At 45.4% G+C, this 19,275-nt stretch overlaps 1 protein-coding gene across 4 annotated transcripts in view; it reads left to right on the forward strand.

Moving 5' to 3' along the window:
• Window positions 1-19,275, forward strand: part of ARHGAP10 (Rho GTPase activating protein 10) — a 376,879-nt gene that overhangs the window by 82,539 nt on the left and 275,065 nt on the right. For all 4 annotated transcript variants that reach the window (XM_027513410.1, XM_027513409.1, XM_027513413.1 and 1 more), the window contains 2 exons: window positions 13,303-13,398; window positions 13,472-13,533. In XM_027513410.1, coding sequence (XP_027369211.1) covers window positions 13,303-13,398; window positions 13,472-13,533 — 158 coding nt within the window. The remainder of the gene's footprint in view (window positions 1-13,302; window positions 13,399-13,471; window positions 13,534-19,275) is intronic.

Genomic DNA, 19,275 nt, shown 5'->3' on the forward strand with positions numbered 1-19,275 from the left:
GCATTTCTTGTGAGATGCTTAATTTGGGGTACAAACGGGGAGGTGTTAGGCCTTCCTTAGAGTGAGTCATGTTTGATTCAAATAATTTTATTTTAAAGGAAACGAGAGACTTCCCTGATGGTCCAGTGGTTAAGGCTCTGGCTTCCAGTTCAGGGGTGTGGGTTCAGTTCCTGGTTGGGGAAGTAAGATTTGACATGCTGTGTGGCATGGCCAAAAGTTAAAAAAGATGAAAGATATTAAAGGAAATGAGTATTTGTTTGTGAGAAATGGGGGACTTAAACTGCAACTCTTGGCTTTGGTCAGCAGCTGAGTATCTAGTCCGCGCAGTGAAAGGTGACACACTGGCTGAGGGGTGGGAAAGCTTATATTCTTTCCGTCAGGTGAACACTCTGACATCTAAATCCTGGCTGATATTTATTTTGGACCTTAAGCATATGCTGTGGTTAACAAGGCAGCTTGTCTTGACAGTATTCCCTGTACGTGGTTTTATTTTTCTTTTCTGTCTCCCCTTCCTTAAGATATTTTGGAAACTGCTTTGTTTGCCAAGTTACTATATTCAGTTCCAAAATGTTTGAATAATATTATGTTTTGTCATTGAGCTTAAATCCTCGATCTGGGAAAACAGTACTTGCAAATAGTGTTCCTGTCTTCTGTATATTACCTTGCACTTCAAGGTTACCTATTTTTCTTCAGAAAAAACTATCATGGTGTATTTGTTTCCTAGGGCTGCCATAGCAGAAATCCCACAGATGGGGTGGCTGAAGCAATGGAAATGTACTGTTGCACAGTCTTGGAGGTTAGAAATCCAAGATCAAGGTGTCAGCAGAGGTGGTTCATTCCCGGAGCTGAGAGGGAGGAGCCTGGCCCAGGCCTTGCTCCTTGGTGGTAGATGGACCTCGTCTCCTTGTGTCTCTTCACCTTGTCTTCTCTCTTTGCATGTTTCCGTGTCCTTTTTTTTTTTTTTTAAAGGACACCCGTCATTGAACTAGGACCCGTCATAATGACCTTGGGACTCCCCACACGGCACTATTGGTAAAGGACCCGCCTGCCAGTGCAGGAGACTTAAGAAACTCGGGTTCAATCCCTGGGTCAAGAAGATCCCCTGGAGGGCGGCATGGCAACCCACTCCACTATTCTTGCTTGTTGTGTTTTTTAGATTCCACCTGTAAGTGATGTCGTACAGTAGTTGTCTTTCTCTGTCAGACTTGCTTCACTTAGTATAACAACACCTGCAGGTCCATCCATGTTGTCACAAATGGCAAAAACGTCATTCTTTTTAATGGCCGAGTAGTAATCCGTTGTGTATTTCTACCACACCTCCTTTATTCCGTCATCTGTTGATGGGTACTTAGGTTGCTTCCCTATTTTGGCCGTTGTAAATAATGCTGCTGTTTACATTGGGCTATGTGTATCATTTTGAATTAGTGTTTTCATTTTATTTTTAAGATATCTACCCAGGAGTGGAATTGCTGGGTCATATGATAGTTCTATTTTTAGTTTTTTGAGAAGCCTCCATACTGTTTTCCACAGTGGATGCACCAATTTTCATTCCTACCAACAATTTACGAGGGTTCCCTTTCCCCCACATCCTGGCCAACATTTGTTATTTGTGATCTTTCTGATAATAACCATTCTGACAGGTGTGAAGTGATATCTCATTGTGGTTTTAAATTTACATTTCTCTGATTAATGATGTTGAGCATTTTTTTATATGTCTGGCCATCTATACATCTTTGGAAAAATGTCTATTTAGTTCTGCCCATTTTTTAAATCACTTTAAAAATATTGAGTTGTATGAGCTGTTTACATATGTTGGATATTAACTCCTTATGGGTCATAAGATTTGTAAATATTTTCTCCCATTTAGTAGGTTGTCTTTTTGTTTTGTCAGTGGTTTCCTTTGCTATTCTAAAACTTTGAGGACCACCGGTTTTTGTTGCTCAGGTTTAGGTACTTCTCTGGATGTGTCAATGATCCTGCTGCTGCTGCTGCTAAGTTGCTTCAGTCGTGTCCGACTCTGTGCGACCCCGTAGACGGCAGCCCGCCAGGCTCCCCCGTCCCTGGGGTTCTCCAGGCAAGAACACTGGAGTGGGTTGCCATTTCCTTCTCCAATGCATGAAGGTGAAAAGTGAAAGGGAAGTCACTCAGTCGAGTCTGACTCTTCGAGACCCCATGGACTGCAGCCTACCAGGCTCCCCCGTCCATGGGATTTTCCAGGCAGGAGCACTGGAGTGGGTTGCCATTTCCTTCTCCAATGCATGAAGGTGAAAAGTGAAAGTGAAGTCGCTCAGTCGAGTCTGACTCTTCGCGACCCCATGGACTGCAGCCCACCAGGCTCCCCCGTCCGTGGGATTTTCCAGGCAGGAGCACTGGAGTGGGTGCCGTCGTTTTCACATACATTCTCGTTATTTAGCTTTGTTGGTCCATCAGCATTTCTTGTTTTTCTTGTTTTCTCATGTGATTAGAGAAGGTAGAAGTTGAGCGGGTGTTAGCCTGGTTATTCTTTCTCATACTTAAGCACTTCGCCTTATCCCACAGCATGTGTATGCGTGCACACACGTGTGTGTGTGTGTGCACGTCCTTTGCGGCTTCTCTCCGGGACGTGCTATTCAGCTGGTGGACCACGTGTCCCCCACTAAGAGTGTACCTGTCACTGCCATTCTTTGCCTCACCAGGCTAAACCAAGGCTGGATTCTGTACTAAAATCTGGATTCTAGCGAGTGCTCTCCTTGAATTAGGTGTGTGAAATTGAGCTAGTTGTCCACAGCTGTGCTTTCTTCCCTGCCTGTAGAGTGAGGGGAAGACTGTGATTTTCAGATTGACTCCCGTGGGATCTGGTCTCACTGGGGAGCACTCAGTGGGAGATGGGGGCGCCTCAGGCAGGGTTCTTCATCCTGCCTCCACCTGGGCAGTTGTGCGTACCTCTTGGTTCCACTGTTGACTGGTTGTGTGATCTTGGCTGAGGTGCTTGACCTGTGTGTCTCAGTTTCCTCCTCTGTAAAGTGGGCATGATGACAGAACATGCCTCTCGGAGTTGTGGTGATACCCAGATGAATCAGTGAACACAAGGTGGTTAGGAGAGTACCCGACATTATCAGGTATGGTAGGCAGTGTAATGACTCTCCAAAGATGTCCCTTCCTAATTACCGGATAACCTGTGAATGTTAATTTTGGTGGCAGAAGAGACTCCGCAGTTGGGAGTAAGGATCCTGAGGCGGTGAGATTATCCCGTGTTGTCATGGTGATCCCATTGTAGTTACGGTGGTCCTTAAGAGAGTAAGAGGAGGAGACGTAATGACAGAAGCAGAGGTTGGAGGGATGTGATTGACGGCTGGGGGGCATGAGCCAAGGATTGTGGGCACCCTTTAGGAGCTTGAAAAAGCCGGCAAATGTATTCTCCTCTAGGGCCCCAGAAGGAATACAGCCGTGAGGGACCCGTCTGGACTTCTGACCTCTAGAAATAGAAGATAATAAGTTGGTGGTGTTTTAAGCCACTCAGTTGGTGGTAGTTTACCTTAGAGCAGCAGCAGGAAACAAATATAGAAGTGTTAGCTGCTTAGATGTGTGGCCGAAGTTTGAATGAATGTCGTTCTCATCTGACAGCCTGCGGTGGCAGCTCCTCTCTCTGTACAGACACCCTCACCCGAAAAGACTCCCCGTGTTTGTAGAGGTGTGCAGCGTGGCTGAGGTCTGGAACGTGGCAGGGTGTGGCGGTGAGGATTGGGTGGTGGTCTGCCTTGGGTGGTCAGGCAGGAAGTGTGCCTGCCCCGTGGGATTCTCTGCATTGCCCAGATCATTCCCCTCTGAAGCGTTTTTCGTAATGACGTGATCACTTTGGTCAACAGTATCTGGTTGTCTGTCATGCTCCATATTGGGTCTTTTTTTCTAGTTTTTATTTATTTGTTTTGGGCCATGCAGGGTTTTTTGCTGCTGTGTTGGCTCTTCTCTAGTTGGCAGCAAGTGGGGGCTGCTCTCTAGTTACAGGTGTGCAGGCTTCTTATTGCAGTGGTCCCTCCTGTGGAGCGTGGGCTCCAGGGCACGTGGGCTTCAGCAGTGGCAGCTCCTGGACTCGAGAGCACAGGCTCAGTAGTTGTGGCCCACAGGCTTAGTTGGGCTTCCCTGGTGGCTCAGATGGTCAAGAATCTGCCTGCGGTGTGGCAGACCTGGCTTCGATCCCTGGGTGGGGAAGATCCCCTGGAGGAGGGCATGGCAACCCACTCCAGTATTCTTGCCTGGAGAATCCCCATGGACAGAGGAGCCTGGTGGGCTACAGTCCATGGGGTAGCAAAGAGTCGGACACGACTGAGCGACTAAGCACAGCACAGGCTTAGTTGCCCCACAGTATGTGGGATCTTTCCAGATCAGGGATTGAACCCATGTCTCCTGCATTGGCGGGCAGATTGTTTACCGCTGGGCCACCAGGGAAGCCCCTCCGTATTGGGTCTCGAGTCCTGGTTTATGCATTTGTTTTGAGGCATCTGCATCTTTGTGGACTCAGCTTGTGTTCCTTTACCCCCGGCATTTGTCAGTTCAGGCCATTCTATTACTAGTGACTTGAGGTGGGGTTTATTCTGTGATTAAGAAGAACTCTGCACAAGCATTCTAATTGGGTTGGATTGGAGAGTTAGGGCTAGGATGGCTTTAATGTAAGAGTTGCACAGATGGTACTGGCCCTTGAGCTGCTTGAAGTATAGCCTGTGATGTGGCCTTCAGGCCATGACTAGCCCAGTAAGGCATTTTGGGCTGGAGAGACATTTGCACCACTTAAAAACTATCAGATGAGTTGTTTTCTTTCTTTTTTGACTAGTATAGAGAGGCCAGACGGCTATTCTTGTACACGGTGCTGTAGTCAATTCTGTAAATCTGGAAAAACACGAAGGAAAAATGAGAAGCCCGTCCACAGTCCTGGAGGAATTTTGTTTCACTTCCAAGTTCCTTGGATTAACATCAGCATTATTTCCTCGGCATGCATCTGACGTGAAAGAAATGAAGTTCTTAGAGTCTGCACCCTGTTCTTCTCTAAATAAAACACAGAGGAATTTGGGGACGTGTTTTGATGTGCAGAATGGGTGGTGGCCCTTCCCTTGGCAGAGCCGGTGCATATTTGATAATGTAGCGATTTCAGTCTCTACATGCCGAGGAATGTGAGCTTCTGTGTGCAGTTTGTCCGTTTGGAAAAAGAGTTTAGGATTTGATATGGTGAAGAATCCTGACTTTCAAATTTCGCGAGTGAGAAAGGTACATTTATTGGCTGCTTCATTTTCCATCTCAAACCGGGAATTAGAGAGCATGCCATGGTTCCTCAAGGGTGCCGTTTAGTGGTTTGGTTGATGGGATGGGAAGTTGCAGAGAGATCCTGTGGTTACAACGTTATTCCCAGGGCCAGTCTTGTCACTTCAGGGGCTCTCATGTACCCAGAGGGCTACCTGGCAGTGACGTAGAACAATCTGAACAGAGAGGTTTCCCTTCCTTCCAAGTGCTGTATGTGTCTAATCGTTCAGAACTATTAGGTGCATAGGTGGCTGTGCTGTAAGAAATAATCTCGTTTGTCAAACCATCAAGGATGAGTGGGGCACTTCCAGCCAGCGTCTGGAGGCTCTCCAAACCTGGATTTAAACTGTGGTTAGGAACTTCCTTGGTGGTCCAGTGGCTAAGACATTGCACTCCCAATGCAGGGGACTCAGGTTCGATCCCTGGTGAGGGAACTAGATCCTACATGCTACAAATAAAGTGTGGTTGGATCTCTACATGTGGAGTTCTGCCCTCAGACTGAGTAGGTCTCAAATACAACTCCTCATCTCTCAAATTTCTTCCAACCCTGGCTGTATTTTTCTCTTCCATTTGTCTGCAGATTGAAGACCTAAAAGTTCCACTCTGGGAGACTCTGGAAGCGGCAAGTTCAGTTGAAAGACTGCAGATCCCTTTAATTCTTTTAAGTCAGCTATGCTTTTTGTGCACACAGGCATCATATTGGGCTTCCCAGGTGGCTCAGTGGTAAAGAATCCACCTGCCAAGGCAGGGAGACACAAGAGATGTGAGTTTGATCCCTGGGTTGGGAAGATCCCCTGGAGAAGGAAATGGCAACCCACTGCAGTATTCTTGTGTGGGAAATACCATGGACAGAGGAGCCTGGTGGGCTGTAGTCCCTGGGGTCACAAGAGTTAGACATAACTTAGCGACTAAATAACACCACCGACAACAAAGGTTTGGTCTTATCCAGTAGTATGTGCCAGCCTTGAAGGTGTTCCTAAAGAGTAGTGCTAATTTACCATCCTTGGGAATCAGCATGCAGGAGAGGATGAGGGACATGGAAACATATGGTATATGAATTTTCCATTTAGTTCAGTTCAGTCACTCAGTCGTGTCTGACTCTATGTGACCCCATGAACCGCAGCACGCCAGGCCTCCGTGTCCATCACCAACTCCCGGAGTCCACCCAAACCCATGTCCATTGCGTTGGTGATGCCATGCAACCATCTCATCCTCTGTCGTCCCCTTCTCCTCCTACCCCCAATCCCTCCCAGCATCAGGGTCTTTTCAAATGAGTCAGCTCTCCACATCAGGTTGCCAAAGTATTGGAGTTTCAGCTTCAACATCAGTCCCTCCAATGAACACCCAGGACTGATCTCCTTTAGGATAGACTGGTTGGATCTCCTTGCAGTCCAAGGGACTCTCAAGAGTCTTCTCTAACACCACAGCTCAGAAGCATCAGTTCTTCTGCTCTCACCTTTCTTTATGATGCAACTCTCACATGCACACGTGACCACTGGAAAAACCATAGCCTTGACTAGATGGACCTTTGTTGGGAAAGCAATGTCTCTGCTTTTTAATGTGCTGTCTAGGTTGGTCATAACTTTCCTTCCAAGGAGTAAGCATCTTTTAATTTCATTTCAAGCGTCTTTTAATTTCATTCAGTCACCATCTGCAGTGATTTTGGAGCAAAGCCAGCCACTGTTTCTACTGTTTCCCCATCTATTTGCCATGAAGAGATGGGACAGGATGCCATGATCTTAGTTTTCTGAATGTTGAGCTTTAAGCCAACTTTTTTACTCTCCTCTTTCATTTTCATCAAGAGGCTCTTTAGTTCTTCTTCACTTTCTGCCATAAGTGTGGTGTCATCTGCATATCTGAGGTTATTGATATTTCTCCCGGCAATCTTGATTCCAGCTTGTGCTTCTTCCAGCCCAGCGTTTCTCATGATGTACTCTGCATATAAGTTAAATAAGCAGGGTGACAATATACAGCCTTGAGGTCCTCCTTTTCCTATTTGGAACCAGTCTGTTGTTTCATGTCCAGTTCTAACTGTTGCTTCCTGACGTGCATACAGGTTTCTCAAGAGGCAGGTCAGGTGGTCTGGTATTCCCATCTCTTTCAGAATTTCCCACGGTTTATTATCCATTTAGTTTGAGCCATTCAAGAGAACTAGTTGAGATCTGTGCAAAGGCTCTGGGAATCATGTCAAATCTCCCGAAAAGTCAGAACAATGTGATGGAGAAGACATCAGTAGAAGCTTGAGAGACCAAGGAGTTGATCCTTTGCCTCCAGGTCATAATATGAGCAGTCTAAAGAGGTCTGTGAGTTTGATCAAGTCACTAATCTATCTCTGAACCTGCTTAACCCATCTGTAACTTAAGGTAACATCAACACTCACTCTTCAGGCTGGTTATAAGAAATAAGTGAAATATTATTTGTAAGTCCATTAGCACAGAGTAGGCACTCAACAAAGGCAGTCGCATCTGGTGGGCCCTTCATTACCTTCCCCTAGCAGAGGAGCACTGCCAGCCATTGTAACTGAGACTGGTTGAGTTTCATGTGCTATGATAAACCTTTATCTTTGGCACAGAGCATCTTTGTACTTTTTTAATGGACTGTGTAAATGTAGTAAAGTGTCTTATGATTTTGTTATGTCTGAAAAGGCAGCAGAGATCTCTCAGAGTATAAACTACATGGGAGAGTGTGCTGTGCTTAGTCACTCAGTTGTGTCCACTCTTGGCAACGTCATGGACTGTAGCCCACCAGGCTCCTCTGTCCATGGGGATTCTCCAGGCAAGAACACTGGAGTGGGTTGCCATGCCCTCCTCCAGGGGATCTTTGCAAGCAGAGGTTCAAACCCGGGTCTTCCACATTGCAGGTGGATTCTTTACTGTCTGAGCCACCAGGGATTTAAAATGTACTTTAGAGACTTCCCTCATGGTCCAGTGGTTAAGAATCCATCTTCCAATGCAGGGGACATGGTCGGGGAGCTAAGACCCCACGTGCCTCAGGGCAGCAGTGCTTGGGAGCCACAACTAAGACCTCATGCAGCCAAAAACAAGTAAATATTTAAAAAATGTACTACACAACAGAAAAGGTGATAAATTTGTGATGATTAAATGGAACTGGAGTTTAGAGTGGTGAAATTTTTAAGCAATAAGAAGTTTTTTTAATGAACTCTTAATAACACTAGAAAGAAGTCAGTGAAGGGGAAAAATGATTATATTCTAAAGTAAAAATAGATGTAACTATAATACCTAGCACAGAGGTAAGAGAGAAAAGTATGGTATTTACATAGGAAGAAATGTATCATATTAGCTGTGCAAATATGATTCAGTTCAATTCTGCTGTTATAAATAGTTTCAACTAATGAGATTAGGAATTGAAATAAATGTTGAGAAATGGATGCATTTAAATTATAGCTTTCTGAAGAGTATCTTGCCCTGACATTATGAAAGCATGATTCTTGAAGTATTTTTTGACATGGTAGTTTTGGATAAAATAAAGGAAGAGACTCCAGAGGGGAAAAATAGATTTTATACCAGCATTTATGGTTCTGTGGGCTTCTCTGGTGGCTCAGATGATCAAGAATCTGCCTGCAATGCAGGAGACCCGGGTTCAGTCCCTGGGTAGGGAAGATATCCTGGAGAAGGGAATGGCAACCCATTCAACTGTTCTTGCCTGGAGAATTCTTTGGACAGAGGAACCTGGCAGGCTAGAGTCCATGGGGTCATAAAGAGCCTCTGACACGAGCGAGTGACTAACATGGTTCTATATGTATAATATAAGCATTTATATGTTGTTTATATATGGCATATATAAATAAGTACATAGAGATTTACATAGATAAACACACAAATGGAACCAATTACATGCCCCTGTTGAGAACTGGCAAACATTAGCAAAATGGAATACGATAAAGTTATTAAAAATGATAATAAGCCCACACACTCACTATTTGGAAACAGCTGCATGAACTAAAAAGCAAAAACTGTCTGGTCCCTGTTTCAAAGATAGAGGGAAGCACAAGGGTGCCAGCTGCTGCCTCAGGGCTCAGATAAGCTGAGGCGGGAGAAGAGAGAACCCCGAGAAAATACTGACTAAATGAGGCAGTTTCAGGTGAGCAGCGCTGTGAAGGTCGCACGCTGTGGAACAGAGCGGGGTGTAGGGCACAGGGGCGATGATTCTGGGGAGGGTGGTGGGAGGGGCAGGTTTCTGTGAAGGAGCCAGCCAGACGGGGGTGCGGGCGGGGAAGGAGCCCTTCCAGGACGGGACAGCACTTTGAAGCCTGGTAGTCTGGAGTGATTTGGCTTGTGTACACCAAGAACAGGCCGTCATGGCCAATCCTAGGGAATAATCCTATGTTTGCCTGGATTAACTCTGGACTGGCCTTGATAGCCAGGGTTTATATTTTTTTTTAGAAGATATATACCTTTATTATTTTATTTATCATGCCCCTTGGCATGTGGCATATTAGTTCCCTGACCGGGGATCGAACGTGTGTGCCCCCCTGCCAGCGCAGAGCTTAACCACTGGACTACCAGGGAAATCCCCAGGCTTTACATTTTTATGATTTAAACATTTTTATTGTTTAGATGTGAAATTTTGGTGGAAATACAGAAATATGGGAACCAGGTGTATGCTTTAAAGAAGAATGAGAAAGCAAATATCCGCAGACTCACCAACTAGGTTATGAGCTAAAATAACCTTTGAATCCCCTCGTAGCCGTCTGTTGCATCCTCTGCCGTTGTCCCAGGTGGTGAAGATCATGTGACTTTTGAGAGAATGATTCACTTACCGTTCTTAGTTGTTCTGTAATTTTGTGACCCGTGTATGCAACGTACACATAGGGTTTAGTGGAGCTTGCTTTGAACTTCATGTGAAACAGCCATACTGTGGATTCTTTCGGGACTTCCTTCCTCCTCTCCACATTGTGAGGTTAATCTGTGTTGACGCGTGGATGTATGTTGTAGAAAGTACGCATCTGTAAGTGCACGTGTGCTGAAGTTTATCTTAGGAATTTACCTGGAAGGACAGTTGTAGGTTCTAGGTTCTTACCGAACTTACTAGATAATGCCAGAATACTTGAAAGGTGATTGTATCAATTTTTGGGCTTCCCAGGTGGCTCAGTGATAAAGAATCTGCCTGCCAAGCACGAGATGCGTGTTCTGTCCCTGGGTCAGGAAGATCCCCTGGAGAAGGAAGTGGCAACCCACTCCAGTATCCTTGCCTGGGAAATCCCATGGACAGAGGAGCCTGGCGGGCTGCAGTCCTTGGGGTCACAAAGAGTCGGGTAGGACTTAGCGACTAAATCACCACCAGCACATACCCATTCTTACCCTTGCTGGCAGTAAGTGAAAATTTGTGTTGCTCCACACACACCAACTCTTGAGGTTGCCAGACTTACTGATTTTTGCCAGTCCGATGAGTGTACTGAGGTGTGTTGAGGTTTTCTTTTCACTTTTATAATCACTAATGAGTTTGAGCACCTTTTCATGTGGTTTTGGGCCATTTGGATTTCCTTCATTTTGTTTTGCAAAAGCCTATTCAAATGTTTTGCCCAATTTTTTATGGGACTTTCTGCCTTACCTCAGTGATTCATAGCTGCTGTTTGTACCTTTGGGGTATGTGCTTTTTCTTTACTCTTTAATGTCTTTAAAATTTTAATACAGTCAAATTTCATTAACCTTTCTATATTAGTCTATTTATTACTTAGTAACAAATCACCCCGTGTCTAGTGGCCTAAGCAGCAGTCTTTATGTCAGTTTGGACTCTGCCCATTGGGCAGTGTGATCTCATCTGGGCTACCTCCTTTAAGGCGGGAAGCTCTGCTTCTATGGGTGGGATGTCTGACCGATGGGGCAATAAGTGGGGGGCTTGGGCCACACATCTTTTACCGTTCAGGAGGCTAGCTGGGGCTTGATCACATGGCGGTCAGAGGCTTTCAATGGCGTGGAGCAGGGATGCGCAAAGTTCTGAAGCTGGAGGTTCCGAATTAGCAGTGTCCTTTTCATCACGTTCTGTTGGCCACAAGACCAGCCCAGATTCCGGGGGTGGGATAAAACTCTCCCTATTGCCAAAGGAGCTGAAGAGTCCCATTAAAGAGAAGCCTCCTACAAAGGAGGGGTGGAGAAGGAGACCATGCTTGCACCCATCATGTTTTACATGATGATTGTGCTTTTGTTCTGTACTCCAAGGGTAAGAAATATGATCCTGTGTCACCTTCTAAAACGTTTCTGGTTTAGCTTTGGAAGAATGAGGTTTCCAAATCCGTGACAGTGGAGGTTGTTGATAATGAGGGAAGCTATGCATATCAGGGCAGGGGTTCTAGGGAAAACCTTTCCACCTTCTCCACAATTTGCTGTGAACCTGAAACTACCCTAAAATAGAAACTGTTAAGAAAACATTAAGAGGCCTTCCCTGGTGGTCCGGTGGTTAAGAATCCACCTGCCAATGCAGGGGATGCAGGTTCCGTCCCTGGTCTGAGAAGATTCCGCATGCCACATGCCACCGGGCAGCTAAGCCCGTGAGCCACAGCTAGAGAAAGGCCACATGCCACAGTGAAGACTCAGCGCTACCAGAAAGAAAATAAACAGCCAGACTGTGAGAGCGGCTGGGAGAACTGGGGAGGGTTCGTAGGAAGTTTAAGAAGTGAGAAGCAGCAGCTTGTCAAGGAGGGCATTGGGGAACCATTGTGCTTAACGAGTGGAGGTAAAGAGTTGGTTAAAAAGTTTTTTTTCCCAGTGTAAAAATAAGAAATTTTTTCTTTCATTCCTTGCTTGTTAGCTGTAATACAGTGACTAAAAAAGAGAAGCTTTTTGCTGCTACCATCTTACACCATCTTATTAAAAACAGCCCTCAGTGTTCACGTCCAGTGCTTCGATTTCTTGTCCGTATTTATTTTTTGTGTAAGCGCTCTGGTCAACAGTTATGGACTGGTGTTTTGCTTTTTCACCTTTTCTGTTTGCTTGACAGGAAGTGTTACTTTAACCCAGTCTGTCAGTATTCATTGTAGTGAGCCAGGAGCCGTACGTCGGGGAGCAGCAGCTTCTAAACCTTTGGAAGCAATCAAACCTTTGCTGCTGTACTAGCTCTGTGACTTAGTGCTAACATCTCCATGGTAAAATGGGGATAACCTTGATTCTCTCTTTAGAGCATTGAGAGAGGTTTAAAGAAATATGTATCCTGTAGTATCGTGTGTGGCCTGTAACATAACTGTTGAAAGTGAATGAAAGTGAAGTTGCTCGGTCGTGTCTGACTCTTTGCGACCCCATGGACTGTAGCCCTCCAGGCTCCTCCGTCCATGGGATTCTCCAGGCAAGAATACTGGAGTGGGTTGCCATTGCCTTCTCCAGGGGATCTTCCCCACCCAGGGATTGAACCCAGGTCTCCCGCATTGCAGGCAGACTCTTGAACCTCTGAGCCAAACTGTTAGCCTGTTACAGAAGAAGAATTTTCCACTATTTTCTATGAATCACCAGTTTAGAAAGAAAAAATAGATGAAGCCCTATAGATCTTTTGGAGAATGAATTCTTTCTGCCATTTAAGCTTGGCCTTTGGCTTACCTGGCTGCTGCTGTTTGCTTTGAAAGCTCTTTGAATCCTCTGGGTTTCTCCAGCCAGAGCTGGAGCATCAGTTCAGGGCATCTGGTGGGCTGACTGGGCTTTGAGATGTCTGTGTTTGAAATCTTGGCGCCTAGTTGGATGTCACCTAGTCTCGGGAGGTGCTCTCAGGTGCAGTGTGCCCCTAATGACGGCTGGAACTTGACTTAGCCCACGTTCTGACCTGAGTGAGTAGAGAACGGGAGACTGCTTTTGGGAGCAATATAAATATTTCTCCAGCAACTGCTCCATCCTAGAATGTAGCAGACAAACTCCCTGGGCGTGCCCAGGTGGGATGCCGGGCCCCTTGGCTGAGGTGCTGGGTTGTGTCTCGTCACAGCTCATGTGGAGGGCAGCTCCACAGCTCTGCCATCTGAGGAGGAATCAGTTCATGCTAAACTTTGACTGGAAGCAAGGACGCCCGTGGTCACTCCATCTTTCTTTCCAGCTCTCTCGGCAGCCCAGCGGAAGTTTGCGCACTCCCTAAGAGACTTCAAATTTGAGTTTATCGGTGATGCAGAGACGGACGACGAACGCTGCATAGGTACGTAAAGACGAGGTTTTCATTGGCTTTCCTTTGCTTTGGCCACGAAATAATGATGCCTTTCTCCTTACAGATGCTTCCTTGCGTGAATTTTCTAATTTTTTGAAGAATCTGGAAGAGCAGAGGGAGATCATGGTGAGTGGTGGGGTGTTCATGAACACATCGGTCTTTAGATGGGGGGAAATCTGGGTGTACAAGCTGGCTCTGGTGGAGGTTTTGGTGCATTTATCTGTGGATGAGTAGAACCTGGTAATGGAAAGAAGCCTGGGTGAGGTTTGGGGAGCCTGGATTTCTAGTACCCCAGTGGCGCCACTCATGGGGAGATCTTGGACAAATTTCTGAACCTCTTGACCAACGCTCTGTGTCTTCATCTGTAAAAAGGTGCTTTGAACTGTATCAACACTTCCTAGATTTTTGTTAGCCCTGGAGCAGTTGCATTGAAATCAAGTCTCATGAAGAATCATCTTAACATATCATGAAGACAAAAGCAGGAAACTTATGGAAGGACTTATCTGGTGGTTTGGTGGTTAAGAATCCATCTGCTAATGCAGGGCACGTGGCTTTGATCCCTGGTCTGGGAACTAAGATCCCACGTGTCTCGGGGCATCTAAGCCTTTGAGCTGCAACTGCTGAGCCCACGCCACAACTCCTGAGCTTGCGTACCCTAGACTGTGCATGCTGCAACAAGAGAAACCACTGCAGTGAGAAACCCACACGCTGCAACTAGAGAGTGGCCCCTCCTCACCCCAGTTAGAGAAGGCTCATGTGCAGCAACAAACAGCCAGTGCAGTCAAAATGTTCTTTTCTTAAAAAAACCAACAAAAACAACAAGAACTTATGGAGGTGCAGAGGGATAGCAGGGCAGTGTTGGAACTTGCCTCATTCGGTGGGTTTCTAGGCTGTGTGCAGAGGAAGAGAACTTGAGCCTGCGAGACTTTAAAGTCCCACTTTGCCTTGAAATACACTGTCCCAACAGGAGTAGTAATAGCTCCCCTCCGTGGAGTGCTCGCCACGTGCCCAGTGCTGTGCTGAGTGCATTGTGTGCGTGATCTTCACGTGAGTTCTGAGGGCGTTGAATAGTATTTACCAACATTTCTCAAACACTTGCATTTGTCTCCTGACATTCATTCACTCAACAGAGATTTACAGCAGAATCCCCACTGGATTGTGATACACTGTACTGTCACCAGTTTTTTCAGGCCTTAAAAAAAAGACAGGCTATTTTTTCTGTGTTCTCGAGAATGAGTACTTCCTAGAATTATGTTAAAGGGTAAGTGTATAAGCTGGAGGAGGAAGTGGCAACCCACTCCGGTATTCTTGCCTGGAGAATCCCATGGACAGAGGAGCCTGGCAGGCTACAGTCCTGGGGGTTGCAAAGAGTCAGATGTGACTGAGCGACTGGGCACGCACACGGCAGTGTATGAGTGAGTTCAGCTGTGGTGGTAATGCTCCTGAACATGACAGCTAAGAGAATTGACCTTTACCCTGTGCCTGGTACTGGTCTAGGCTGTGTACCTGTTACTCAGTCCTTTAATTCTCATATCAGCCTTGTGATATAGACCCTGTGATTGCCCCCTGATTCACAGATGAGGAAACAGGTGCCGCGCCTTGCCCAGGATCACGTGGTGCCTGAGGGCCGGAGTCAGGTCAGGGTAGAACCAGACACTCTGAACTGCCTGCCAGCTTCCTAGATGTTGCTGTCACAAGGCCAATTGCTGGTCGGGATTTTTAGCTGGTAGGATTGTAGTAGGAGAAGGAGGAGCAAAGTGCTGATTGTTTTTACCCCCAGTTGCACAACCAAATGTTGTTTATTTTTAAAACCTATTTTTATTAAAATTTTTTATTGGTGTATAGTTAATTTACAATATGGTATTAATTTCAAGTGTACATCGAAGTCAATCAGTTATACATACACAAATATATCTACTCTTTTTAAGATTCTTCTCCCATATAGGCCATTACAGAGTATTGAGTAGAGTTTTTGGTGCTTGCTATACGGGAGGTCCTTGTTAATCTATTTTATATACAGTAGAAAGCACTAATTTTTTACTTAAAATAACAACACCCATGGCCTCTAAAGGCTTTAATGTAATTCCCACTGCACCCTGAATTCTGAGATGATTTGTGTCTGTTGGAAATACTGAAGCGGGCACAAGAAGGTACTGTGTTTGCACTGGGTTCTTTTCTGGCACAAACTGACATATTCAGCTATTATTAATATGCCCCTGTAGTCACTGATTTTTCAGTTCTTTAGAACAGTCTAAATGTCAGAGTGCATAAAAGTAGTGCCATGAAATCACCCTGTTAGGGCATGAAGTGGGTGTGGGCGTGGGCGTGTGGGTGGGGAAAGCGCATGTTCTTAGTTAACGTTAATAGTATCAGTTTTCTGTTCTCAACCCGCTTTGACCTTTAGTCCTATTTTCCTGGGATCCTGAGCATTCTGCATACGTGTTTGTTCTGCTTTTATGCTTCAGGTACTGTTGAGAGTTTGAGCACACAGAGGCAAACCAAGCCAAGTCCCTGCCCTCAGGGAGGTTACATTTTGGAAAGGAGAGGTGATAGACAAACTTATTGTCAAGTAGCAATAAGTGCTACAAGATAAAATTGAGGGGATTCCCCGGCAGTCCAGTGTTTAGGACTCTGTGCTCACTGCTGAGGGCCTGGGTTCAATTCCTGGTCTGGGAACTAAGAGCCCACAAGCCACCTGATGAGGCAAAAAAAAAAAAAAGAAAAGAAAAACAAAATTGAGAAGGGCAAGGAGCCAGGGAGCAGGTCGGGGCACCGTTACCTCTAGAGTGGCGTGGGAGGGAAGTCTTTGCGGTGGAGAACTGTGACAGCATCTTGGTACCCGGGGGAGGAGAACTTTAGGCAGAACCGCGCTGGAGTTTACCTCTGCAGAAACACAGGGTGATATTCTGTAGCTGGTGCTCTGTATTCGTGGAGTTTGCCTTTGCAGATCAAAAATATTTGAAAAAAGATTCCGGCAAGTTCCAAAAAGTAAAACTTGGATTTTCTACATGCTGAAACTCTTTGTCTCCCGTATACATTGTAGTCACAGCTATTTACATAGCATTTTCGTTAGGCCTTATTGTGCTTTTCAGATACTGTGTTTGTATTGCATGTTGGTGGTGACCTTAAGTTAAGCAAGTCTTTAGGCCCCATCTTCCCAATGACATTTGCTCCCTTTTTGACTCGGTCACATTTTGATAGTTCTTGTTAAAGTTCAAACTTTTTCATTGTTAACACATTTGTTGTGGCTGTCTGTGATCAGTGATCTTTGATGGCACTACGGCAAAGAGATCACGACTCACTGAAGGCTCAGATGATGGTTAGCATTTTATAGCAGTAAGATATTTCTAAATTAAGGTATGTACATTGCTTTTTAAAGATATGATGCTATTGCACACTCAGTGAACTGGTGGCTTAGATGGTAAAGAATCTGCCTACAATGTGGATGACCTAGGTTTGATCCCTGGGTTGGGAAGATTCCTGGAGAAGGAAATGGCAACCTGCCCAAGTATTCTTGCCTGGAGAATCCCCTGGATGGAGGAGCCTGGTGGGCTACAGTCCATGGGGTCACAGAGAGTCGTACACGACTGAGCAACTAACACTTTCACTTCATATTAAAAACATAGTGTGTATACTGGGAAATCACAAAATATGTGTGACTTGCTTTATTGCAACATTTGCTTTTTTACAGTTATCTGGAATTGACCCTGCAATTCCAGTCTGCTAAAATTGAACCTCTAAGGTCTGTCGGTTTGTATTATGTATTGCAAGTCATCTAGAGATGATTTCAAGTATATAGGAGGATATGTATAGGTTATATGCAAGTATTATGCCATATTTATGTAGGGGACTTCAGCATCCTTGGATTTTGGTGTCCATGGCCATCCTTGAACAGTCCCCACTGGATTCTGAGGGACAACTGTACCTCTGGTTTCTGTGCCTTGAGATGAATTGGCAGGATTGTGGTCTTAGCTCCAGGCTGTCTGATAGAAAGTGTGGTTCTCAGAGCTGTTGGGAAGCTGACCTGTTGATTGAATCTTCAGCGGTGCCGGGGGTTGATTGGGCCTCTGTCTCAGGCAGGATGAGGGTGACAGGGCTGGGTTTCCAGTGCAGGGTAGAAGTAAGAACGGGATGGTGACTGTATAAGGCCATGAACCTCAGAAAGGAATGGGACAGCATGTCACAACCCCTGTGTGGGGATGGCAGCTCCCAGACGGCAGGAAATGAACCAGAGCCAGGAAGAAGTGGAGGGTGGCTGCCACAGACCACGGAGTGCAGCAGGCACCTAATGCTTCCTTAAAGTTAGTATCTAAACTGTTTAGTCTGGAAAATTGTGAGCATGTGCAGATGGAGAACTAGAATTAAACTACCCATCCTCAGTGGTCACCTTCAGTGGGCACTGCCACACGGCCAGGCCTGTTTCTCCTGAACTCCTCACCACCCCACCCCCAGTATTTTGACAGAGAGTCCAGTATTATATTGTTTTATCATAACTCTCAAAGATAATACTCTTTTGAACCACAATATCCTTGGTCAAAGATGGGCTTGATAAAGGACAGAAATGGTATGGATCTGACAGAAATGGTATGGACCAGAAGATAAGAAGCAGTGGCAGGAATACACAGAAGAACTGTACAAAAAAGATCTTCACGACCCAGATAATCACGATGGTGTGATCACGCACCTAGAGCCAGACATCCTGGAATGTGAAGTCAAGTGGGCCTTAGGAAGCATCACTATGAACAAAGCTAGTAGAGGTGATGGCATTCCAGTTGAGCTATTTCAAATCCTGAAAGATGACGCTGTGAAAGTGCTGCACTCAATATGCCAGCAAATTTGGAAAACTCAGCAGTGGCCACAGGACTGGAAGAGGTCAGTTTTCATTCCAATCCTAAAGAAAGGCAATGCCAAAGAATGCTCAAACTACCGCACAATTGTACTCATCTCACACGCTAGTAAAATGATGCTCAGAATTCTCCAAGCCAGGCTTCAGCAATATGTGAACCGTGAACTTCCAGATGTTCAAACTGGTTTTAGAAAAGGCAGAGGTACCAGAGATCAAATTGCCAACATCTGCTGGATCATCGAAAAAGCAAGAGTTCCAGAAAAACATCTATTTCTGCTTTATTGACTATGCCAAAGCCTTTGACTGTGTGGATCACAATAAATTGGAAAAATCTGAAAGAGATGGGGATACCAGACCACCTGACCTGCCTCTTGAGAAACCTGTATGTAGGTCAGGAAGCAACAGTTAGAACTGGACATGGAACAACAGACTGGTTCCAAATAGGAAAAGGAGTACGTCAAGGCTGTATATTGTCATCCTGCTTATTTAACTTCTGTGCAGAGTACATCATGAGAAAAGCTGGGCTGGAAGAAGCACAAGCTGGAATCAAGATTGCCGGAAGAAATATCAATAACCTCAGATATGCAGATGACACCACCTTTATGGCAGAAAGTGAAGAAGAACTAAAGAGCCTCTTGATGAAAGTGAAAGAAGAGAGTGAAAAAGTTGGCTTAAAGCTCAACATTCAGAAAACGAAGATCATGGCATCCATCCCATCACTTCATGGCAAATAGATGGGGAAATAGTGGGAATAGTGGCTGACTTTTTTTTTTTTTTGGGCTCCAGAATCACTGCAGATGGTGATTGCAGCCATGAAATTAAAAGACACTTGCTCTTTGGAAGGAAAGTTATGACCAACCTAGACAGCATATTAAAAAGCAGAGACATTATTTTGCCAACAGAGGTCCATGTAGTCTAGGCTATGGTTTTCCCAGTTGTCATGTATGGATGTGAGAGTTGAACTATAAAGAAAGCTGAGGGCCGAAGAATTGATGCTTTTGAACTGTGGTGTTGGAGAAGAC

Source organism: Bos indicus x Bos taurus, chromosome 17, assembly GCF_003369695.1.
Source record: "Bos indicus x Bos taurus breed Angus x Brahman F1 hybrid chromosome 17, Bos_hybrid_MaternalHap_v2.0, whole genome shotgun sequence".
NCBI lineage: Eukaryota > Metazoa > Chordata > Mammalia > Artiodactyla > Bovidae > Bos > Bos indicus x Bos taurus.